Source organism: Haliaeetus albicilla, chromosome 21 (genome assembly GCF_947461875.1).
Source record: "Haliaeetus albicilla chromosome 21, bHalAlb1.1, whole genome shotgun sequence".
In the NCBI taxonomy this organism is placed as follows: Eukaryota; Metazoa; Chordata; class Aves; order Accipitriformes; family Accipitridae; genus Haliaeetus; species Haliaeetus albicilla.
In genome coordinates this window covers 3,825,147-3,851,306 of record NC_091503.1, presented here as the reverse complement: position 1 = coordinate 3,851,306, position 26,160 = coordinate 3,825,147, and the positions used below count along the sequence as shown (strand labels likewise).

At 43.8% G+C, this 26,160-nt stretch overlaps 1 protein-coding gene across 4 annotated transcripts; it reads right to left on the bottom strand.

The window, feature by feature from the left end:
- Positions 1–709: 709 nt before the first annotated feature.
- On the bottom strand, positions 710–24,960 carry OTULINL (OTU deubiquitinase with linear linkage specificity like). 4 transcript variants are annotated; one of them, XM_069808880.1, is made up of 9 exons: positions 21,245–21,331; positions 20,337–20,588; positions 9,260–9,419; positions 9,120–9,151; positions 8,929–9,020; positions 7,608–7,757; positions 6,719–6,847; positions 4,144–4,416; positions 710–2,956 (listed from the first exon to the last, which is right to left on the bottom strand). In XM_069808880.1, the coding sequence occupies exons 2-9, from the start codon at positions 20,347–20,349 to the stop codon at positions 2,777–2,779; spliced, it is 1,029 nt and encodes a 342-aa protein (XP_069664981.1). In that variant the 5' UTR covers positions 20,350–20,588; positions 21,245–21,331; the 3' UTR covers positions 710–2,776. The 4 variants fall into 4 exon arrangements, with proteins under 4 accessions (XP_069664981.1, XP_069664980.1, XP_069664982.1 ...); XM_069808879.1 differs by lacking the exons at positions 20,337–20,588; positions 21,245–21,331 and adding an exon at positions 24,461–24,960; XM_069808881.1 differs by lacking the exon at positions 20,337–20,588 and having other exon boundaries at positions 21,245–21,392.
- Positions 24,961–26,160: the final 1,200 nt, after the last annotated feature.

Sequence of the window (26,160 nt, the reverse complement as noted above, 5' to 3'; positions counted from 1 at the left end):
CTTGAAACTTTAGCTGCCTACTAAACACTGCATTTTAAAAAAAAAACTGGTAATGACTGCATGCTTCTGGGTTTGTACAGCAAGCTTGTCTGTGCCACCGACTGGAAAAGATGCTGCAGCACCTGTCCCTTCCAGAGTACCAGTTAATTCCAGATTCACTTTATACAGGATGATCTTTTCGATGTATTTTTCTTTTATATATATACACACATCTCTATGTATATACAAATATTTCTTTATATGTAAAAAAACACGTATTTTTTGCTTTATACATATGTAAAATATTATCAGAGACCCTGATTAAAACTCAGTGCTGCCCCAAACCTGTTTCAGTGTTTCTTAAGATCCTGCATAGAGCTCACTCTGCATTTTTCTCCACCAAGACTTGCGATTATCCTCACCTGAAGGTCCTCTTTCTTCCCATCCCTTTTCGTGATTCGGCTAGCACTCTGACATCCGATGTGCCAGCAGACTTGTTTCAACATGTCCTTTCTGGATTCCTGGGACAAAAATCAATCTCACCTAACTTCAAACATCTAGAGCAGAGAGATTTATGCTGATTGCTGCCAGCTCCCACCACAGTTGGGGAGGAGAGCCAGACCCTTGTAGAGACCCGCTGCTCTGACGGACTGCATGCCGTTGCCTTCCACTGACAAGGCAGAGAGCCCAAGGTGACCTAGTTCAGATGCAAACATCCAAACTGGTGAGATAAATTCCGCTCTCTGTGTTAGATCTTTATTAATCCCTGCTATTAATATGCTCAAGATTACAAAACCGTACATTTTGACAATTTAACACTGTCAGCTGTAATGCTTTTGTATTCCACTTCATAAATAATAGGCAAAATGTTAAAAAGCCCACTATAAAAATACATCCTTTTTTTTGGTATGTCTGCTTGTACCAAACCAAGAATAAAATATAGACAAGTTTATTGATAACTGTAAATGTTACTGCTGACACAAAATAGACAGCGATACCCTACTCTCCGGCATTATAACATTTCCCCATGCAGAGCAGAACCAAATCTAAAGCAGGCAAATTATTTCATTCCGTGAAAAAAAAGCTTCTTTAATAAATAAAGTATTTGATATGCAGGTTTTGATGAGATGAAATTATTATAGGTATCAAGCCTTCTTAATTAAAAGCTACAAATTATTGAACAAAACTGAACTCAGAAAAACTTTTCAGGAAACAAAACAGTTACAATACAGAATTCAGGTATTTGTGTTTATAAATACATATATACATATATATACAAATAAAAGGACTGTAAGGGATAAAATTGCTTTCCTTTACACAAAGGAACGGAGCGCTCTCCGTGCACTCCAAGCATTACCATTTAGTTCCCTCATGCAACTGCTTTAGCTCCTGCAGGCCCTGTTCACGTTTTTGTTACTGGCTTGTATTTTCTCCTGCAGGAATTAAAAAGCAAACCTGCCCGTCCCCATATCTCTAGGATAAGGAACGGAGAGACTTTGTTTCTTAATAAACCCCACTTTCTTCAATACAACTGGACGCCTATGGCAGTGTAAGCTTTTCACAAGTATTTTGCTAGATCCGCTATATCATTTTAATATTTCTTCAAATTAAGGTCCCTTATTTTTGAAATGATCAAAACACGATTGATTGTTTTAGAAAACAGAACTAGGCAAAGTGTTCCACGTAATAAGGTAAATCTCATTTACTTGTCCCAGACAGAATTCTTCAAACATTGAAGTCTAAACTGAAGATAGCCATCTTATGCAAGGAGATTAATATATACTCAAGAGGATAAAACATGTATACACACTGCTGAACTCACACAATGCATAGAAAACTAATACTTTCTGAAAATGCAGTGTTTGTGAATGTATTCTGTGCACAGCTTTCTCAGATGAAGTGCAAAGGAAATCTTGGCAGGTAATGTTGAAATCAGCCCTTAAAGGATTTGCAAGTTGACAAAACCACAGGCAGCTACCAGGTCTAACTCTACTGCATGTTACTTGTTAATTAATACTGCCCTTCTTAGCTTTGAGAAAGCTTATGTACTTTCCTCAGTTATAAAGTAGATCTTCCGTTCATCTGGCACAGTATTCTTGCATGCGTTGCGGGTTTTTTCGCCCCCCCGTGTAACGCTTCTTCACCTTCAGGTATCAGCACCGAGTGCAGACAGCTTAATTTCACGTGTCTGAAGCAAGCGCAGCCTGCAGCTGCTTGCTCTGCCCGTCCCTGGAAGGAGGCGGTCCAGGAACGGGAGAAGCCAAATGGGATGTGAAGCAGCTACGCAGAGACCCCAGTTTACATCCTCCCATCCCAGGTAGCCCCAAGTCAATGCAAGCTTAATGGCCTGGAGTATAAACTGCAGGACGCCGGGAGTTGCTTCCTCTGTGATTCATCCTCCCTAGCTAGAGACAGATGAGGGAAACGCAGTAATTGCTTTCAGAACTTTTGTTTAACGCATCCAGAGCTGTCATAGTAAACCCTTACGCTAGCAATGGAAAACCCAGCATTACCTTTGCCGCCTTTGTCATGCAGTCCAATCTTTTTTGTCTGACAACCCTCAAATATGACATTTTTTCCCCCCAAACAGTATAGCAACATATTTTATGTTTTTTATGGCTGACTGATGGTGAACTGAGCTGCAGTGGGAAAGCAAAATGTTTACACAATAAATCCATAAATCATTTTGTAATCATTAACGAGCATTCTCAAAATCTTACTGCTGCCGATTGGAAACCTAATTCACTGGAACTGGTCACTCACTATATTATACAAAGGAAAAAAAGTCACTGGTCCTTCACGTTCTGAAAAGGGGGATGTGATAGTAGCGGTCATCCTCGGTCAGGAGAGAAATCTCATTCCATTCCCTTCGGTATTCATCTGGATAGTTTACTTGAAATTCCTCAGTATTAAACCTATGCAGTCTGTAAACTTTTATCTTTACTTCAAGTAAGTATCCAAGAAGAAACAGTTCAACCTAAAGATGAAAGAAGTCTGTGAGACATTTATTTCTAGACTTGGAAAACTAAACTGAAGGTAATCCAAGTCATCTAGCCATCCAAGGCAAGTCACCTAGCTTCAGAACAGTAGACAAGGAATAAAAGGGGCCATTTTGTAACCGGAGTAAGAAAATTAAAAGTTTGAGGGTATTCTCAATGTTCCAACACTCCTTCCGCTGCTCTTTTGCATGTAGAGGATATTCTGGTTAATGCCTGGCACTGTGGAAACATCCCTCTTCCACCCGTCACAATGCAGAACCTGCTCCCAAAGCCAGCTCACACAGCTTCAGTGGGGAGCAAGAAGGGACTATTTTTAAAAGATTGATACACCTTGAAAAATGGGAAGCCTGCCACCTTGTGACCACTTGCTACATGAAGGAAATGTAATAGTAAAAGTAAAAAATTTCCTTGTCCTTCATGTATATGAAACTTGAGAACTGGCATCTTCATTGACATTTCTTGCAAAGGATTGCTTAATCTGGAAAAATGCTTTGGAAAAAAACTCATATCCTTGGGCTTAGCCAGACAGAGCAGAATTTGTCTAGTTATAATCAAACTGCTTCTAAGGTGACTGCAACATATAACAGTTGACTTGATAACTGAAATTGATTATAAAAAAAAATGTCACCCACTGGAAAATGAAACTGTTTGCAGAGTAGCAGTGTGGAGCTTAGCTGTCCGTACTTAACTCCCCACTAAATATAAAACTGAAAAAAAAAAAAAAAAATCTGAACATATAAAGGCAAACAGTTAATAAGAGTTCTTATTACCTACTCTTGACAGTCATTAGATCTAATGGGAACCAAAGAGAGGGGAAAAAAATAGTGATGACAGAGGGTTTGGCATGGTGGAACAGAGAGGAAAAGCAAAACAACAGGTCAAATCTGCATAATCTAATATTATTTTACATATCAAAGGTATCATTGTTCTAAACTATGGCTTACTGATAGCTTGCAGCATTTATTTCTGGCCCAGCAGGAAAACTGTCCGCCTCATTTTACTCTACTACAGGATTTTTTCCTGGAAGATAAATGACTATCCTCAGTCCACTTCCCCCCATCCCAAAGAAAAAACATGGGCGAGCTGTCACAGATGATGTATGATACATTCAACTAATCACGTCAGAGATGGAATACGTTTTGTGATTTTTCATTTATATCATTACCTGGTCTAGGCAAATAGAGTCACCTATGGAGTTCAGATGATTCATCATGAAACTCAAAGGGTCAGACGAAGAATCACGAGCAAGGAGAAGGCTAAAAAGGTTGTGTATGGGTTCCTCCCTGTTCTTTATCTGCTCATAGGCTTCGACAACTTCATAGAGCATGATGAATTTTATAGCCTCATATAGTTTGTGCTCCTTGCTCTCATCAGAAAAGAGTGCATTACACATGTTTCCTCTTTCTTCTTGATCTTTAGTAGCACTTATTTCAGCCCACTGGAAAGCACAGAGAAGGATATTAATCAAATTGTTAAGAATTCTATTTAATACAAAAGATTCCAAAACAGGAACAATTGCCAGTCTGTACTATACCATTACTGTGGCCAAACAGTGGTGCAAATAAGCAGGTGGCTCTTTTGGATCCGCAGTGAAATCTGAAGCCTTACACATTTCAGTTCTCATTTATCCAGCTGAACCTATTTGCTACATACAGCTCCAAGCATCTGGATGCTACTGATAGTCTATGAGAAAGCAAATGTAATTCCTCCGTACAAAAGCCACCCACCGCCACTGTAGACAATCCAGGTATTGCTGTCAGTAAAGAGTCTGAAAGGAGCGTAACCACCAAAAGGACCTCAGAAAGTTACAGGAAATCTGGGTGGGTGCATCAGACATACACACTAAACCATAAGCAAAGGTTAGATTAAATGATGACTCCTGACACGTTTTTAACTTACAGCTTCCAAAATTCAGTGATTTTCCTCTACGGTACCCTTTACATTAAAGTTGTCCTAGCTTGAATTCTTTAGATGCTGAGCCCAATTCAGAAGCATGCCAATTAAAAAGAACCTATCCAAACTGGACAAGCCAGAATGGTATTATGGACTGTACACATTTGTAGGTCTTTAGCGTGTTCTGCTTGATGAGGTCAAAGTAAGTTGGCTGCACGAGAAGGGACAAGACAAAGACATGCATGGGACACGAATAGGGTAGGAATTTCTCACTCTGACAATGGAGCTGGGAAAGGCAGCAGAGAACTTTGTTAGTGAAAACAGGCAAAAATCCATCTCACTGGCCAAAGAGCATCTCTATAAAAATAAAATGAAGTTGGGAGCTAGACCTCATGCCCAATAACAGCATAATGCATCATACAGCTGCTCTGCAACAATTTGTTAATTGTATGGATTTGTTCACCATGCTGACTTGAAACTTTTTTCTGTACAAACATTCAGTTTAAAGGCTTCGTGCTCAGGGACTAACGTCAATTTAAGAGAACCACAACAGGTTAAAAATAAGAGCCGAACAACCCAACATTGGCAAGTGTGAAGAGCGACCAGCACAACATGGTAACGGCACACAAGAACCAGCAGGCACGTCTCAGGAAGGCAGGCAGTTGTCACTGTGGCACAGCAAGGGTGCAGGCAAGGGACAAGGACCGGATCTCTATTTTATTCCCTCTTTTTATTACTAATGCTTCGTTTCTAGAGCTAAATAAGTCTGTGGTTTGTTGATTTTCTTTAAGTAACAACTACTATCACTGATAATAGCATTTAAAACTACAGAGTTGTGGCTCATATAGACAGGGCCACATAAAAGGAACAAGCTTAAATGTGTACCAGTAAAATAAGCTGCTGTAGCTGTGGTAAGACAACCCAGAACCATGGTGTACTGTAGAATTAAAAATGACAGTTTAAGGTCTGATATACTGGATAACAGAAGCCTTCAGAGAAGCATTTCAGCCTAATTGGCCCAAAACCCTGGACTCCAGCAAATACCAGTATCCACTTGACGGCTGTGACCCAGGAAAGCATACAAAGGCAGGAGGAAGATGGGGAGGAGAGGGTGCTGGTGAGCTCGGGACAGCCTGGGGCAAAGCAAACGGGTACAACCCAGAGCTCACACAACTGCAGAAACCCCAGAGGAGCCCAAGGAAGGTGCAAGGTCTTAGGCCCATTTTTTTATCTCTGTTTCAGAAGGCTTTGGGGCTACTAAAACTCCTCAAGTTTTAAATATGTAAATAAGAGTTATACTCCTGGTTGAGAATGCAGGCAATCTGGCTACGCTGAGCAGAGGGGGCAGTGAGGCTGACAGGTCCTTGTAATCAAGTGCTTCAGCTTATAGAGAGAAATTACAGTAGAACTGGATAATTAAAACATTTCATGGAGGTGAGAAGCAAAGGAAAAACAATGGTTTGAGAAGAAAATGCACTGTTCCTTTGTTCCCTCCCATTTGGGGAGGGAATCCAGGAGGATCTCTTACAGCATGTTGTTATTTTTCATTGAAATGATGAGATACTGAAGGAGCCACTTGATGGCAAGGGCAATTAGCCACACAGTAACAGCTGTGGGGAGGGTGGCCTCCCTAACTTGCAGGGGGACCCCCAGTACTTAGCCTAGTGGATCCCCAAAAGCTGGATTTCCTTGCAGGAGAGGTGATGGCCTTCCCAGCAGCTCAGCTCTCTGAACCTGGAAGGGAGGCTGACTGCCATAGAAATATGGAACCAGGAACAGTTCCCTAGCTCTGTCTCAACCCATTTCTCAGTGCTTTTATTCCTCCCAACCATTTCCTAAATACTCACGTTTGTCTTTAATGTTTCCATACATTTGCGCAATTTACCAAAGGCATTGGGACCTGTGTATCTTTCTGGCCCAAAACTGTATTGCTGAATCCAGTTGCAACCTTGAGAATACAAAAGCTTTTCAGGGAGCTGGGAGGAGGGAAAAAAAAAAAAAAGCTAATCATACCCATAACAAGAAGTAGAATATGAAGTTATATAAACTTGTCTACACACATTTTAATTTATGATGTGGTTCTATCCTCCGGTTGTACAGTTCAAAGAACACACACAAAAAAAAAAAGGGCCTCAGAACAACTCAAATATTAAGAAGGAGGCTCCATTTGTTGGCCAAGTCCTTAAGAAACTTTTAAAACAGGGCCAGCCAAAAAAGAAGAAAATACGCTCTCAGCAAAATATGTAACCCACACTCTGGAAAAGCTGGATACGTCCGAATTCAGTGAGGTATTTAGGATTACAGACACCTTACAGCCATAGCTCCCCACCTCCTTGCCGCTGTCTCCTGCTGGAGCTCCTGGAGCCCAGGGCAGGATTCCTGCTGCTCCAGCAACACGCGCAGCAGCTCCCAACTGAGCCACTGGACTTTGCACGGACGTGGATGAGAAGGATTGAAATATCCTTTTGTGTTAAGGGAGTGACATCTAGCAGGGCAGCAGTAATGTTTACCCATCCACTTTTTTTTTTATCATTTAGACTCATGATCACATTGGTATGTTTAGAACAGGGAGACTTTTCCCAATAAAGTGTAGTTCAAAGAGTTTGAAAAACTTTAAATTCTGATAATGATTCTCCTCTACTTCTGTAGCAGACATGTCAGTTTTCACATTGAACAAAGCTTCCTCTGGCAGTGCAAGGTTACCTGAATTATGTTCATTTAGGAAATGAATTTTACCTTCAATATATCTCTCTCCTTCATCCATGATGGAAAAGGAATGCCTTGGCTGAATATCTGAAAAAGCACCGCTCTTAGTACACAATAGTTGTCCCTCCTGACTTGTCGCACGTATTTGACATGACAGCTCCAAAACAATTCTTCATACGCCTAGAAAAAGACCAAAACCAATTTAGCAATAAAAATTTTAAATCTTGGACAAAACCCACGTTGATTGCAGTCCAATTCCAAACTACTCGTAAGAGGGAGCTAGGGGAATGAGAGAGTCTATTTTTAAGTTTTATATACACAAAAATGTTCCAACACCATGGGTTTTGTAAACACCTTAAACTGGCACTGCCCCTCAAGAGTGATTCTGCACTCTCTCCAAACCCAGTGACTTGCTCCAGTCTCTGCACTGTTGCTAGCATAAACATTCACATGGTCAACCAAATCAGCGCAGGTCAGCGAAGACTTCTTTAACTTTGACTACTTCACAGCTTGTGATGATGTGTGGGAGGGAGCAGCAAAAGGGCAGGAACAGGCGTCTGGAGAAAACTCCTTTTGGCAAAAACATCTCCTTACAAACTGACCTGAATCCATCATGCAATGGTGACCTGAGGCTGAGCAGGTCTGGCAGCTCTCTGCCAAAGTGGATGGCCCTTCTTCCAGCTACACACTCCCTGTATTTCCTCTGCATTACCTCTGGCTCTCATCTGAGCCCTTGCTGAGACAATTCAGAGCAATAAACTGGCAGAGAATTAGAAAGAGGAGTCTACAGTTCCACAGGCTGCTGCATCAGTCTTACAGTTTGCTTCCTGAAGCGGCCAGGGAGATGGTCTCAATTCCTGGTCCTCTTTCATCTCGGTTGCTTACTCAGCCCATCCCAACACCGCTTCTCAGCTGCACAAGTCTCCCCTATGCATTCTTTGCATTGGCTGTGACAGTAAGCCTCCTGGAAGCCCAACCCTGCCACCAGTTAGGATACCGTAGTGCTGCTCCAACTTCAAGCGCTGGTCGGGGCCCTTTGAGGGCACTGCTGGTCCTGCCATGCCCCTGGCCACTCTGCCTCCATTAATGGCCACCAAGATACAGGTGCCAACAGCCTGCTGCATGTCATTGGTGCTACAGGGGGGAATTCGGAGAAGATGCAAGGCTAAAACTTTACCTACATTTTGACCTGCTCTACGCTAGTCTTTATTTAGACCGATGTTCATGCTGTCCCTTTGGTTTTCCTTTAGCCATCAGCAGGGTCCCGTAGCTGCAGCACCAGGAACGCTATTCCTTTCCCAGGTACTTCTTCTCCCCTGTCCTCAGGCAGAGATTAAAATTTAACTCTTACCTCCCTCATGTGTTTGGCCTGCTTTGTCTCTCCTTTCCATTCTCTCGCACTGTAACCAAGTAGATCAACTTCTGTCAGCACACTGAGATTCCCTAAAGTGAGATTAATTCACAGATTCATTACCTTCTGCTGTTCTACATCTGAAGTGGTGGTGGGGATTAAGGAATACAGAATGACAACAAAAAGTTTACTTGTGAGTTTTCTTTGAAGGTAGTTGCTCCACCTGAAATTCAAATGATAAAACAGGCGTCAAAGAGGAGTTGTCAAAGGTCAGTATTTACTGAAATAAGCAATGGGGTGGCAGATTAAAGTCTACATCATAAAAACCTACCGTTTCAGTAGCTGTGCTAAAAAGCTGTATAGCCTTCTGCAATACCAAAAAACAGCAATGAGGAAAGACATGCTTAGCATTAGCTGCACTTTCACTTTTTGCCACAGGAGACACAAGGATTGCTTGGTGGCTGTTGTCCAGGACTGCACCTCATGCCTTCCTAAAATGGGGATAAAAAAGAGAGAGGAAAAGAATCTTGTCACTGTTTTGCAATACTTGTTTCTATTAGTTTTCTTACAAAAAGAGAAATCACTCAAGTACAATACCACTCCAAAGGAAACACAAAACATGAAATGTAGAAGGTGAGTATATTTTTATATACTTCATATATATACATACTTTATATATACTTAAGTTTTTCAAGTTTCTAGTGTTTTGGGTGCACGTGGTGCACATTTCTAGGCTTTCCTCCACACAGTGAAGGGTAGGTATATAGTTACAATAGAGTCACAGGAAGACTGATAGCAAAGCAGCTGTTCAGTAACAAAAAAAGTAATTTTTTTTTTTTTTTTCTTCAGGATGTGCTGAGCCCAAGACCCACACCATCACTACTTAGTCACTAAGTCAAGGTTTTAAGGATCAAGGGGTTCCTGGGAGTTGTAGTCTACAAACAGGCCATATAAGGCAATATTAGCTGACTAAGCATCATACAACTGCCCGGGGAATTAAAGGAATGTTCCTGCCTCAATTTGGGTAAGTTTATGGTCAATTTAAAACTCCAGAGAAAACTCCTCCCCGGGGATTTGGTAGAAAACTCAGGAGATCATCACAAAGGGGGTGTGCTCTCACTGTTCTTCACAGACATAAACCAGGACACGTTTCTGTCGCTCTCTTGGTATTACAGACAGGGTTAGGGAAGGTTTTGGGTGTCTCTTGATAAAACCTAGCATTGAGAGAGGGCCTAGAGACAGAATAGCTGACAAAGGCAGTATCTGCTCCCTAAGTGAGAAATTTATCCTCTGGCTTAAATTTGAGTATAGGAAATTCCCAGAGTTTATGATCAACAGCTGCTCTATTATTAACTTATTTATTGATTTAGTACAAAACTTTAAGAGAACTCAACTTTTTATAAACACACTCCCAGAGAAGGCCAAAAAGATCTTTCTCCAGAGAGTCCACAAAGGGAATTACTCATTCAGCATAGTTTTATGTCAACTAAACTTTTGCCCCTCCTGGCTTTAACAGGAAATTTAAGAGGGGCTTAAGTTTTCCAAGGAAGTTAAGCCCATGCACTGTGGACAACTCTCCAGTCGAAGAGTTAGGTATGAATCCCAACCCTGGCAACGAGATAAACAGCTACGCATACATTTTTACAAGCACTGTTGCATATATACAGAGTGCTGCTCATATTTGGCCTTTTCCAATATTCTGTTGTTTGAAGAAGTTTTATTACAGGATGTCACATGCAAGTTGTCCAGAGGCAAGACCCAGACCTCGTCTCTCCCACGAACAAAAGGCAGATTAAGAGCTGCAAATGAAAAGGTGTTAATAAACTCTAAAAATGTAATCAGAGAAGCTTTTGGGGTGCTAGTTCCTGTTCACACAAAACCCATATGCTGTGAACATACAAGACGACGGCAGGTCTTCTGTCAGATTCTGCTCACAGGCTGCACTAACGTGTGCGTACCTGGCACGACCGGGGGTTACGCCTGCGCACGCCGAGTAGGAAAAAGCGAGGCACGCATTCACGCACAACCAAAAAGACCAAAAATCTGGAGCTGCAGGAAACATTTATTACTGATAGCCAAGTAACAGACAGCAAAACATCAGCTGTAAGGTTTGAAAATGGCATAGCTCGTGGAAACACCGAGACAGCCCCACTTACAGCACACACACACGCTTACTGCTGATGAACACCAACAGGCACGTTCTCAACAAGCACCCAAATTGCTACCCGGAGAACAACAACTGAGAATTAGTAACAGATGAGACTCCTGGCAGTATCAAGTCACACCAATTTTTTCTCTCTCTTCTTTAGGATAAAGGCATCAGCATTGAAAAAAAACCAGTAGACTGTAAATAACTGAACCTTCTGCTAACTAGAATGGAACCCGAAGGCTTACAAATGTTGTTCAGCCCATGGATCAGTGAGTATTTTGGATTTGCATTGTTACACTGTTGTACAAAAACCAATGATGATTCAAATGAAATTTGTTAACAGCAATTTAAACATACGGTATCAAAAGGGAGATGCAGCAGGCTTTCACTTCATCACTTAAAATGACTGTGTGGTCCCTCTTTTGATTTTGAACAAACTGGGACTACGAAAAGTGAGAGCTGGTCCATCTGTTAAAATGACATACTTTGCTTTATGGAGTACCAGAAATACATGTGAATGCAAAATTTCTTCCTTTACCCCTTTTACAGGCAAAAAGATAAGAGGTCTGCATCAGCTCTTAAGCTGAATCAAGAAACTTTTGAAAAAGATTTTGATGGTATTAATCCTGAAAAAAACCTACTGGAGTCCAACAAACCGCCGTTCAAGGCCTATGGTTAACAGGTGCATGAGGAAGTGTTCTTCAGGGAGTGCTGGGAAGCAGCAGCTTACTGATTTCAATCAAAACCAGAAATCGATGTCAGAGAACATGAGATAGCCAAATATTGTTCATCCATTTTTATTTAATATGGGGGATTTATAAGGAGGTATTTCCCTAATAAAAAGCCTAACGGGAGATGGGAAAACCTGTAAACAAGTGATTTTCAGTATTTTTGCTACACTCGTATTACAGCATACCCTGGACTTGATGAACTTTCCCTCCTGTCACAGGAAAGCTGCTGTTCAAACAGCACTTTGTGATTCAGTTACTACTTTCATCGCTTATGTGACACTTCGAAACATAATTACATTTTTTTACTCAAGAAAATGACATTTAGAAGTGGCAGCTGAATCGCAAAGTGCTGCTGGTAAAAATACATCACGAACGAGATGTGAATTAAAGAAGAGGACAGTTTAAAATAGATCTTTCCACCCCCTCCCCACCCCCTCCAAAATTCTTCAGAAACCAAAGAGGAATTAAATCTATAACACACTGGTGGGGGGAGTAAAATAAACCCACGGCTTTTTAAACCCAATCCATTCCCTGGGATACAGACACCATTTATCCTGTTCCTCAGGAGACAGTGACAACCGGTCAGTGCTGTGACCAGCTGTGGGGCTCACATCTTTTTGAAGGCTGACCATGACCATCACCGCGAGGACAGGGAGGCCTGACTCTTCTCCCACGCAGGGGAATGGAGCCCTGGGACTTCTAACACAGCTCCTAGCAGAAATCTGGATGAACAGAGGTTGAACTGTGCTGAAGTAGGAGCTGATAGCAGTGTTTATCTTACGATGCAAGTAGTACACCGAGTTTTCTTTTCATGCCACATCAACTTCCTGCTAGTGCAAACCATTAGCTTCTACCTACCGATAAAGTCAGCAGGAGAGACACGCAGAAGAAAAAAAACAAAACAAAAAAAGGCCAGAAAAAAGATGAGTAAGAGACATCTGCAATATCTGCTTCTTTCACAAGAAAGTCAAGAAGAGTCTCTAAAGGATTAGTTCCACATTTGACTCCTTCACAACTTTTTTGGAGGCTGCCACCTTAAAAATGCCTAACTGATGAACAGCAAAACACAAGAGATCAGCTTCGGAACTAGCAGGCAGCAGCACTGTACGCAGTGCTGACGTACGATCCAATATTCCAGGGTGTCTGATGGCACATTCACCCTTTTACTTTCTTCCTCCCTCCATGTAACAAGGCCATCAGGAAGATAACAGAGTGTCTTCCAAAATTAAAAGCTGACCATGTGACTTCTTTTCAGGACATTCCTCTTCACAGTCTTTTTGGTACTGAAAGCAGGGCATAGTACTTGTTACCATAGACTGGCCAAGTTTCATACTCCCATTACACAACACTATGTTCCTAATTCCCAAAAAGCAGGTATCCCCTCCTTCAAAGAGAGAGACAGAATTTGGGATCCCTCTGTTCCAACCCTTCTGCTGCCCACCCGTACCCCTCCTTCTCCCTCCGCTCTTGGATCCAGAGCTAGGAAGAGAGACCCCTCAACTAAGAGATGCAAGGCTTGCCGTGGAGGTCCAAGTCTGGTGCATTCAGTGTGTGCCTACAGAGCTCTCTTCACTGTCGCATGCCACTTTTTTTCCAGGCGATGTAGTATCAGTACCGAGGTATGTTATAAAATAAGCCAAGTCCCTCTTTTAAGGGAATACCAACAAACTTATAGGGCAGGCATCAGTGTGATGCACAGATGCACAAATGTGCACCTCAACTGACTGAACCAAGCAGGAGACACAGACAAAAAGCTATTAATTATACAAATTCAATACCTACAATAGATTATACCCTGTAACAGCTGAGAAAAGAGAAACATGCCTCTCTAAGTAGTGCCAAGTGACTACAAAGACTTTGATCTCCCAGTTTATTATCAGTGCCACACCAAAAAAATGAAAAACTACTGAAAACAGATCAAACACATACCAAGGTATGTAGGATGCACTGCTTAATTCAACAACTATTTCATTACAAAACCCTTCCTTTAGAGAGCAAAACAATGTCAACTTGTTAAGCAAACCTTCTTCACCTGTTCTAACATAACAACTAGAGATGAGGATCTTTACTTGCTATAAGAAGAGGAAGAGAATCATTTACAGGCAAAGATGGTAATCATCAGTGACCTACCAAAAGTTCAACCATGTCTGCTGATCACATCTCAACTTCTCCAAAAAATAACAAAACAGAATCCCAACCCCAAATCGTAACTAGAATCATGCAATTACCTAGAAGATGGAATAGTTTTGGTGTCACTGAGGCCCATCACTTGAAAGAAAGGCTTTATTTACACAGCTGTCCTGCGCAGGAGTCCCAAGTATTCTCTCAGCCCTTGTCCTCCTTCTGCAAAGATCTTTCAGGAAAAATAAGAGTAGAAAGGCTGGCAGCCTTCTCTGGACTCCCTGACCGTCGACAGGACCTGAACTGCTGCTGCTAAGGTATCTATCCAGTTGTGACACTTACTTATTCCTACTCTGTAGCAACAAGCATAATGCGTTCTTACCTACTGTGTGATTATCCAAAATACACCCTACTAGAGTTACCTTTACAAAACCGATTTTGTCTATATAATCAAGATATTAACGCATGCCCTAGCCTGCACATACCATTTCCTTCTCTCCAAATGCCTACACGAACAAAAGGAAAGTTCAGTTCTTGATCTCCTGTATAATTCAGCTTCCTTTTAAGGCACAGTGTGCTTCATCCAGGACCTTCAGATGAATAAGGCTCAGCTACTCTTCCATTTATGTAAGAAAAAACATGAGGGAAGCCTTCAGAGAATTTACAGTCCAAAGCGATACCTGAAAAGCATTTCATGCCATAAAAACCAAGTATCTCTTTAAAGCTCTTATTCCTGAGTAAAAAAAAAAAAGAAAAAATAAAATAACCTCCTTTTAAAGAAGGAGCCTCTGAAATTTCTGCTACTGTGATGATTTTTATTTTTTTTAATGTGGAAAAAAAACCCTGTCCTCATTCAGAACTGCTATTTAATGCCTGTACACTTCAAACAGAGCTTACGTAAATGCACTAAATCTATTCTTTGAAGGAAGACCACCCTAAGGATTCTTATTACGTCTGCTGCTGAGTTGCATGTTGAGTCATCCCTAATGCCACTCAAGTTTGTTTCTGGTTTATCTATTTGCAAACACAACTCTCAAAATGCCTTTTATATTTTTTTTTTTCTGTGCTGAATCCAAACTGACAGAGTAAAGGAAATATTTTCCTCCTGAACATCTTCTTAAACTCAAATTTAGCCCACAGGCTAAGTGGTATAAATACCATGGGTTTTTGTGTTGATGTTTCTAGATAACTGAAGCTTTGGTTATGGGAAAAAACAGTTGAAGTCTTACTTAGCAGTAAGAATTCTTTTCCTCCTCTTTTTCTTAAATCGTCTTTGCTAGACAGCGGAAGACTTGTACCTACAGCCCAGCCCTCCAAGGACGGGCAGTCATTAGGTGTTAACGAGGCTGGTTGGTACCACAGGCAGCATCCCTCCAGCTTTCTCCAGGCAGAGGTCCGGCAGGCTGCAGCGATGGCCACCCCTTGCCCGTGGACACATGCCTGACCCCCCCAGCAGTGTGGGGAAGGAACCGGTGGGCTCTGCAACTCCAGCACAACCCGCAGCGGCAGCCACGGTGTTGGCACTGGAGTTGGGAAGCAAGCGGCAAAGCGGAGGAGCCCCCCAGGTGTGCAGGCAGAGGGGTGAAAGGCACCTGCATCGATCGAGGAAGAGGGAACGTCAACGGAAACCTGCACAGGAAAGATCTCAATGCAAGCGGCACAGAGGAGAACAAGCTGCTTGTCGGACTCCACTGGCAGCGCTCCTAGGACAAAACACCCCTCAGATGGCCCTGGGGGACTCCCCAGCCCCTCGCCGGTCACCAGCAGGCTCATTCTGAAAGAGCGGTTTGACATCTCGAGGCGTCCTCTGCTGTAGTGCTGCAGCCTGGAGAAGAAAGCAGCAAGATGTGCCAGTCAACTTGGTAGGCACGCACCACAGGACAGCCCAAGGAATTTTAAGTTCCTACCTGTTGATAAACAGTTATCCCAAGGGACAGATATTGAGGTGCTGGAGCGTGTCCAGAGAAGGGCAACGAAGCTGGTGAGGGGCCTAGAGCACAAGTCTTAGGAGGAGCGGCTCAGGGAACTGGGGTTGTTTAATCTGGAGAAAAGGAGGCTGAGGGGAGACCTTATCGCTCTCTACACCTACCTGAAAGGAGGTTGTAGCAGGGTGGGTGCTGGTCTCTTTTATCAAGTAACTAGTGATAGGACGAGAGGAAATGGCCTCAAGTTGCACCACAGGAGGTTTAGCTTGGCTATTGGGAAAAATTTCTTCACTGAAAGGGTTGTTGGGTATTGGAACAGGCTGCCCAGGGAAGTGGTGGTGTCACCATCCCTGGAGGTGTTCAAAAAACACGTAGACATGGTACTTCAGGATGTGGTTCAGTGGGCATGGTGGTGATGAGTTGACGGTTGGACTTGATCTTAAAGGTCTCTTCCAATCTAAACAATTCTATGTTAGCCAGGAAAACAGCAGCATCAAGGAACCCATGACAAACAAAAAAAACCCAACTCATCTAGGCTTGTTTACTGTCTAAGCAGTGTCAGTCACAGCTGTTAATTCTTACAGGCGGTGCATACCTCTGCCGTCAGGTGAAGACCCTGCTCTAACAGCCAGCCCCCTTTGACCAGGCTGCATCCACGTAGCCCGTCATTCCCATCTCTGTACAGGGTCTGCCTGCCGTACCCTCACGACATGGATTTTACGTCTGCCTTCAGAGAACAGCCCTCTCTGAAAGCATCCCAGACTCTGTGTGGAGTTGTGTATTTGTCATATGGATTAATAATCACATATAATTTATGATTAAGAATCACAAATAATTCACGTCTCCTAGTGGTGCATCAGATCACAAAGCCTGTGCTTTCCCACTAGGTATGGGCAGAGGTTCTTCCAGCTGTATTACTTGTTTGCTTGGGAGTTTCACCTGTCTCTCTCCAAGACAGATTAGAAGCAGAAAGGAAAGGCAGCAGAAAGCAAAATATCAAAGCCATCACTCTAAATGCAAATGGCATCTTTTTCCCCCTGCCTCTCAACATCTAGCCTGATGAAAGTCAAACCTTCAGCTTTATTCTGCAGAGCTAATCCTATTAGTATGGAAGCAGCCGGGGTGTTTAAACCCTGCTCTCCCTTTGCCTTTTAAAGGGCAACAGTTTCAAACTAGCATTTTTTAATTAGCTCACGCACACAGGAGTCCTCTGCCTTTTTTTGACAGTGCATTACCAGGCACTTCTTGCCTAGACTCTTAAGGAAAAAGGCAAGTTGAAAGGTAAAACTGACTGCATCAAGATAACTTAAATTTCAGTTACTATCACTCACTGTAATACCAAAGTCATAGCTAGTACAAACATTTCACAAAAATATGATTCAAGAGCCCAGAATATTCTGTGTGGAAGTCCTCTGCTTGTAAAACCACATTATCATGATGGCTAATGCACGTTTGATATTGTTACAGACATTTGGGTGCCAAGAGAAGCTTCAAGCGAAGCGCTCCGGACATCGGTCTCAGGGACCAAGAGACCACAGTTCCCTGACACCTCTGCATTTGCACGAACTGCCTAAAAACTGGACAGTTACGTGGCAAGGTCTACGTGAAGTACAAATTATGCAGCCCTGTAAAACATGCTGTCACCCTGCATGTCGAGCTCTTCTTGAGGGGCTGGCACTTGGCAGAGGCAGAACTTACTTTCACTTGTAAACTAAGAAAATGAAATACAGAGTACTGGACAGTTTCTGACCTTGGAACCCAGCAGTGTCATTTTTAAAGATCTACAATGATATGAAATCCCCTCTTTTTAAGACCACAGCCTTTGGCAAGCTTGTCACAGCTGAAATTCGTGCGCAGGAAGCAACACAAAATGAGACCAGAACTGAAGGACAGCGAACACATCCGCAGGTCGCTCCCAGACAAAGGCGTCAGGCACATGTGCGGTGCGGAGCTGCGCTCAGAGCAAAATGGGGGGAAACCGGTGGGACATCTCTTCATCACACAGACAGGCCTGAAACAAGTATTTAAGTTTGCAGAAAGAGTGATTTTGCACAAACTCAGCAATGAAAAACTTGTCAGCGTTTCCCTGGTGGCAGCTGACCTGCTGGCAGTGCCAAGCACCTTGCCACGATGCTTCGTCACTGCAGAGATGCTGGGGGAGACTTGATGACAAAGCTCCACATGCACCGCATTGTACCATGGCACTAGTCTGATACTAAGGTACATACACATTTCCCACTTTCATAGCACCATTCACCCAGCGTGACCACCCCACCCTGGAAACATAAATGCTAAGCACTCAAAAAATCTGGAAAATCTTGGCAACGTATTACAGACAAGGAATCTGAGGCAGGCTCTTGCCCAAGACCACATGCAGAGCTAGCAACAGGACTAGAGTCTGGGTGTATACTGCATCATCCTGTATTTTTAGCCCTCCACCTTAAGGCGTTGTGGTTCAAATAAGACCAACACAACTCTTCTGCTCAGTCCACAGCCTTCTCCTCAGAGAAATAAATGGTTGTTGAAAGAAATGTTTGGGCAGCACAAGTTGCCTTCCTAGCCACATCCCTCTGCACGGGTACATGGTGTCAGTGGCATCTGTCCCCACCGGTGACATGGGGACAGGAGCTAAAGACACAGCTCCTCTCTCTGTCAGGAGCTTCCAGCACCTCCACACAGGCTACAGAGAAATCCCAAGCACTGGGGTCTGGATCCTGAGGATGCCAAAAATGTACAGTATCACTCCCCAGCTGTGAGAAAATGGGAAGAAGCTACAAAGACAGGATAAGGCTGAAAAGAAACTAAAAGCCGCTGACTTAAAAATTTCTCAGAAAATTCATGAAGTAGCCTGCAGCAGTTTTGGAGTATTTTACAACATGCTCGCCTTCACTGGAGCCTTCTCAAGAAGTGGACAGTAACACCCTTATCTCCTTTTTTTCCTCGCTTATACTGGGGCAAAACTTTGACGTGATTTTATATGATCAGGCAACAGGTAGCCCAACCATGAGTTACACCGTTCACAGGGAAAAAACCAAACTTTCCATCAAAACAAATTTTGTAATATACAAACTAAACTCTCTCGAGCACCTCAGAACTGTTACAAGATCCCTAGCTACAAACTCCGCTCTCAAAACTGTCATTGACCACTTTTACTTTGCTGTGAAGCACTGAGGCCTGACAGTTTTCTATCATGAAACGCTCACGTTTTAGTTAATAGCGAGCCATTTCTCTGTCCTTCTGGAAGGCACGACATTGTCTTGTCTGATCCCTGGAGCTGCGACCGTGCACAGAGGAACTGGTGTTTGCCATGCCGGGAATCCCAGCAACAGAGCACATGGGCAAAGTTCCCCAGCACCACGCCAGCTCTATCAACCCAGGAGAGCAGAAAGGATGCCGTGTGTCTGGCGTGCCTTCCCAAATTCACTCAAAGCAGAAAACTGATCTTGAAGCAATTTAGGGTTAGATGTCAGACAGCAACTCAGATTAGCGTTTGGCTTTAAAGAGTACTATAACTCCTTTAGAAGTCAGAATGCCTGAATAAAAATGTCATTAGAATAGGACTAATGTGGCCCAATGGTAATTTTTTTAAAAGTAATTTCACAGCCTAAAACAAGAGAAAATTAAGAAGCTCCTTAAGGTATGCTTTATGCAATTCTAATCACACCCACAATTTAGTTATGCAAGCATAATGGAAGCAGCATCATTATACAGCCTTTTGACTCCTGAGTACCTGTCATTCCCTTCTGTTTTCAAAACAACTAAATTATACCCATACTCATCTCCCCTAGTACAGTTTGGCACCGTGACTCCCACGGTTCAGCTGCGCGGGGTCAGGAGGTACAACGCAGAGGTATTTCTGAAATCTCAAACTCGCTTGCCTGGGTAATCATGCAAGGTCAATCATTTTCAGACATTAAGCTCAAGAAAAACTGCAGACGTTACCAAAAAACCCTTTAATGTTTGTTGTTATATCCTTGCTAGGTAGGATGTAAGGATTTAACCTGGAAGCTGTATCTAAGAAACAAGGTGGACAGAAAGTCCTGATGCTGAACAAGAAGTCCACACCATCTACTCAGGCAACCTGATCCAAGAAGTTAAACAAAATGAAAAAAAAGTTATATCCCAATGGCAAAAAACCTAAGAACTACAAAAATTAATTAATTTTTTCAGAATTTCAAATCCAAATGCAGACACTTATCCATAAAAACACCTGCATTTAATATCCTGACCAGCGTTTTTATGCTGCTTTTGCCCCTGAAAATCAATTCTAGCACCCTTCACCTGGTAGTATTTTGTACAGATACGCAAAATTGTAGCTCTTCCTCTTACTGTATGGTGTCCCCTTCAATTTCTAATTAAATTATTTGTCCAGCAGTAAAGAAATAATAAAATTCTTAAGGGAGCAAACTTCAGTAGCTACAAAGACGTTTTCTGAGCCTTAAAACCAAAATGGGTCGTTTCTTCCTGTTTCACACACTTTACCTTTTTGTTTCATCACTTGCAGAAACTGGAGACGGCCAAAGGATGGAGTTAGGAATAACTGTACCTGCACATATTGTTCACACCACACTAGCTTAAATACCACAGAAATCTGGTTCTTTCTCCACTGCAGAAACCGAAAGTATAAGCTGAATACAATTTGTACAGCTCCTCCAAAAAGCAAAGCAGTTGCTTAATACGAAAAGCAGTGCAAAATGTGCGCTGGACCGGTAACCATCAAAGCGGGAAGGTATCCTAAAACACACGGGAGAAAAGCAAGCCAGTAGGACGTGGTATCCTCAATCGAAAAGACCGCTTGACAGTGGCTCAAGAAATGGATAATACTGAGAGCTACGAGCACTTGGCAAGCAGATCAGCAGGGGTGCATGTCCAAAAACCAAAGCAAAACAACCCCCCAAACCAAAACAAACCCGAACCCCAAACCAAAAATCCCCCAAACCAAGCACCAACCCCCCCAAAACGCACACCTGATGTAAGAACACCACGGGGCTGTTGTTTTAAACCCACGACGATCCCGGGGGGGGGGGGGTTTAGAGCCGAGAGCGCGGGGCACCCACAAGGCTCCCGGCCCCGAACACCCCCAAAACCCACCTCAAACCCGTACCCCCCCCCCCGAAGTCTCTCCTCAGGCACACGCACCCCTGGGCCGCTCCCCTTGTGTCCCCCCCCCCCCGGGGCAGCTCGGCTTCTGCCTCAGCCCCGCCGCTTTGCATGGCGGGGGTGTGGGTGTGGGTGTCACCCGCGGAGCCCTTTGGAGCAGCTTTCCGGGGACTGCCACTTCGGGAAAACACCCCCCCTCCCCAAAGAGTCAAGCGAAAAATAAAAAAAAAAAAATTAAAAAAAAAAGAAGGAAAAACCCCAGACCCTCCCGCCAGCCCGCCGCCCCTCACCCGCTCCGTCGCTCTCCTCCTGCCTCTCCCCGGGGATCAAAGCCCGGCTACGAACCCAGCGCCGGCACCGCCCGGGGCGGGGATCCCGCGGGGCCGCCTCTCCCCCCGGCTCCTTCACCGCCCTGCTCGCCTCTCCCCCCGGCTCCTTCACCGCCCTGCCCGCCCCCGGCCCCGGTGAGGTGTTTGCTTTCGTTTTGGCGGGCGGCGAGAAGGCGCGAGCCGTGTCAGCCGCCGCCAGAAGGCGAGGGGGAAGGCAGGCAGCGCCTGTGAGGAAGGGCGGGAAGGCTGGCAGGGGCTCGTCAGCCCTCCTGCCCTCGGCTGAGGAGAGGAGCGGAGCGGAGCGGCGGGCTCCGTGGCCCCCCGCAGCCCCTTCCTCAGCGGGGTGCGGTCTGGGCTGCGGTGTCACCATTACGGGCTTGTACATTTTATAGCAGCAGTCGCCCTAACGGAGACCGACGGCGTCGGCGTCTGTTGGAAACCTAGCCGTGAAATGGAAAGACGGCTTAGTGACTTCAAAGTTGGGTTTGTTTGGTTTTTTTCCTTTCTCCTGTCATTAAATGTTGATCTCCTCACTAATTCACTCATTAACAAGATGAAGTGCATTCATCTGACAAGAAATCCACCCTTGCCAGGTACTTTCCCTTATAGCAGTTCTTTTAGGTGTAATTTGTCCCAGAATTTGCATAGACCCGTGTAATTTCTTTTCCGGTTACACATTAAAGAACAATTTTCTTCCATCTCCCCAGGGTCTTTGCAGGAAAAACAGAAGGGAATTGTAATGGTCTGAACCAGTGATGCAGACCTAAATCTTTCACAGAGTTACAAGCTGTTTGCTCCACTACAGAGCCAGGACAAACTTACAGGGTTGGTTCGTTTTGTTTTCTTCTAAAATATCATAAGATATTACAATGGTTGGAGATAGAAAATAAACACTTTTCATGAAACAGTGAAGGCATTTGTACTGTCTGGCATGAATATCCGATTGTTTCTCCACCCATCTCAGTTAATCTGGGCAAGGAACAAAATAGCTAGACCCTGGTAAATATCGGTGTGCCAAGCACTCACCTAGGTGCACTCTCAGAAAGCCACAAACACACTTATCCAAGCAAAAGACTATCTAGGCTTAAAAACCAGCTAAAAATAGCAAAAGTAAATGGTTGACTTAAGAGGCCTAAAGCTGCCAGGGTGTGCTTCTCCATCGAAAAATCCATTTTGGGGGGGGGGGGGGGGGGGAAGGCATTTTCAAAGTGCCATCTCTTTGCCTCTCCGCAGCATCAGCTAGCGGGTGCTTTCCCTTTGGATGTGCAGCTGATGGTTTACCATAGCTGTGTCTCAGGAGGTGCAGCCGAGAGCGATGCTGTTAGGATATAGCTGACACGGCATCCACCTGCGAAGGCTTTGAGGTACCTGGGATTTGTTTCTGAGCCACATCTTGCCTGCAGCTATCTCATGCTTCAGCTTCCTTCTCGTCTTGGCCAGGCCAGTGTCGGTGGCGCTTGATGGTTTAGCGTTCCAGCCAAATCCAAATTTGCCTCTTTCTGCCCTCTCTAACCTGTGTTAAGATCTTAGGATTTAGTAGGTGATCTCTTTGTGCAGAGACGCCTGAAAGTTAATGTTTATCTGGTTGCTGACTCATTAGAGAAGAGAGGTGGAACACACGTAGTTCAAACATTGCAGGTCAATCCCCATACCAGTGAGTCCTTCCCACTTCCCGGCTCTCTGCTCTCTCCTCGGGGCATTTATTCAGCACTTCAGCACGGTCTAGAGAACCACCGGTGCCCTCCTATGCGTGCTCTTGCTGGGAATAAGTCCTGGGGCAATCAGTCAGACAAGAGATCACTTACTTGAAACCTCTTGAGGTATTTTTTTGAACTTAACACTGTCCATATGCCTTTTCTTCCTCCTTAAGCTCTTTCTGGACCTCTTCCCTCAGCCATTTACGGAGAGCTCTCTACTACCTTTTCCCATTTGTGGGCTTCAGCAGGGGAATGTTGTCTCTACTCCTTGCAGGTCGCTGAGACAGGACAGCCCCTACCCGCCTGCTTCTTCTGCAAACCCCTCCTTGGTCTGGGGTGCAGACAGCTCTGGTGAGACTGAGCCAGGTAACACACAGGCCTCCTGCACTCTGTGTTGGACTGCTCTGGGCATGCCAGTCCTGTTAGCTGAATATGAGTTAGGATCATCCCAAGGAGAGCAAGCAAGGTGGAGGTCTGAGCTGGGATCAACTGCAAAAAGGTGAATAGCAGCTAACTGGAAGGCAGTTTCTGTTACAGACAGTGCAGAAGTGGAAACGTGCTGCTACAAAGGTTCAGAAAGCTTCAGAAAATGTGAACTTCCCCAAAATATCTTGGAAAATAATGTAGGGAGCTAGAGAAGACCTTACCTAGAGCATGCATTCAATGTGTTTCTGCAGAAGTAATGTCTCTCCCCTGCTTTGCCTCCGAGTAGGCAGCAGCTCCATGGGGACAAGGGGAGAGCTCCAGGGAGCTCAGACTGGAGGCAGCCTCAGTTTGATTCTCTTCCTCCAGACTTTCTGGTCATGACATTTTGCACATGTTTGTGATACTCAGACAAGGCTACCTGCTGATGGCAATCTTCTACTGCTTAGGGATATTTATGATTTCCTTCCTTTAGGGGAGCATTATGAACTTTCCCATAATATGAACCTCCAGGTTTTTCTGCTGGTCATGGCATCTCCAAGCTGCAGGCATGACTGTGACTGCCTCCCTCCGCTTGTACACACACGAGACTGCATAGCATTTACAGCAAAAGCTTATACTGAAAGCCGCGCTAAGCAAATGTGAAGACATTTTAACCGTCTCTGTTTAAACCCACAAATCAGCAGCAGAAGCAACTGCCATGTTCTTGCTCCCATCTGCAGGTGAGCAGCAGGATTATAACCACAGCCCAAAGAACGTAAACAGTTCAAAAAAGGAGTGAGAAAAGGGTCTGCTGAGACAAAGGCCAACAGCAGCCAAACCACTAGCTGCAGAACTGGTGAGAGTTTCACCCTTCAGTTTTTCAAGTCTATTATTAACACTCAGGAACCATTTCCCTGTTTATCATCATTTTTTACTCCTACCAAGGTCAGGTATAGGCCAACACATAGGTAAAAGTCGCGCCCATGCAGCTGTGATCTGCAGCACAGGAGCTTCCTATAGCTGATCACCAGCTTGGTGAGATGCCAAAATTTAGAGCACAGCTCTACGGACTTACCAACACTTCTCTTTGAGTGGTTAATTCTGCTTCGTTTTTCTTGCTCAGTGGACTGGTCTCTGTTCTTACTTTCCTTTCTGTCATGTCGCCTCTGCATCTCCTCTCCAGAGTATCCCCCCAGCTGGATTTCTCTCCCCTGACTTCTTTCGCTGGGGGTGGAAAATGAGTCTCTACAGACTTAGCTCGTCTTCACAGATCAACAAGCTGTGAAAGGATCTGGCTTCCTGTTTCATTTCCGTTCAAGTTTTCAAAGTCACACAGGCTGTGTGTGCTTCTCCATATCCAAGCCACAAGAAAAAAAAAAAAAGAAATCAAGCATAACTCAGCTATTTATAAAGGTCACATTGCTACCTCCCTCTGCATCTTCCAAGTTGTTTGAGGGCTGGAGATTGCAGGGTGATTTTCAAACTGTGATGTACCACCCATACGTGGTCTCTATCTTAGTGGTAGTCCTCAGAGAGTCACAGCCTCTTCTTTTCAACTCCAATGTAATGTTTGATTGCTAAGCGTTTAACGTTACTTATCACACAATCAACATGCTTTCTGTAGAAACACTCTGACTGTGAAAAGGAAACAGGTGGTCCACACAAGCATCCCTTCACTATTAAGATATGGACCATGCTATGTAAAAGCAAAGTTTACACAGATGATACAAGTAAATCACTTCATAGATATAGGATTTTTAATAGGAGTAAGCAAAGGGTCCTTCAAGAGATCCTTTCCTTGCACCTCCTTACTCATCACTTTAAGTTAAATGAGACCAGTGGTTTCTCTACAGTCTAAGGCTACCAATTGCTTCTTAATGATACTGTTGGAAGATATAGCCCAATACCATAGCTTACAAGTTCACTAAATCCAGGCTCCTGCTCTGAAAATACCCACAAATTCTTGTTTCAGACATGGAGGCAACCATTTGCCTTGCCAGATTCTTCTTCTGGTGACTGTTGCTCCACGTTACAGATGGATTTAAAAAAAAAATTGCTGGAACTCATACGGTTACTGACTCACATTTTCCCTTGCACTGGAACGCCAATTTCCCTTCCTACAGCTTTTATTACAGTATTTTTGTTAAATGATTTTTAAAATGCTATTTTTCCGTTATCACCCTTAGATTGCAAGCATTTGCTAAAAAAAAAAAAAAAAAAAAAGGAAATTTGGAAAGGTGGGGTTGGGGGGATAACCGTTACTTATATTACATTATTCTTTCTGTTGGCTTCTCAGGAGCTGAAGGTGAAATCTGCTCTCCCTGCTCCAGTCTGAGGCTTGGGCCCCATGACTGCAAGCCTGCAAACACTTCTTATTTCACCATTACTGTGGAGGAAGTAGGAGAGGAACAATAAAGAGTCTGCTGCCTTTGAACGCTTTCATGCTATTCACGCTCCATGTTAGTGAGCATCCAAAGGCAGCAAATGAACGCTTAAAGACAGTGTGTGTGTATATATATATACACACACACACACACATATAGATACATGCACACATTTATATGTATGATGCATATATTTTTCTTGTCTCTGGTCAGTTACCGTTAGCAGAACAAGATAGTTCTGAGAAGGAAAAACTGTGGGCTGGCTACAGGAGCAGTGCATCTCCAAGGGGAGATTTGGAAAGAAAATTAGTAGGAGAGAAGGAAACACCACACATGCCCTCTTTTGCTTTACTTGCTCAGCACAGGGTTGGGTTTTTTTTAATAAAGCAAA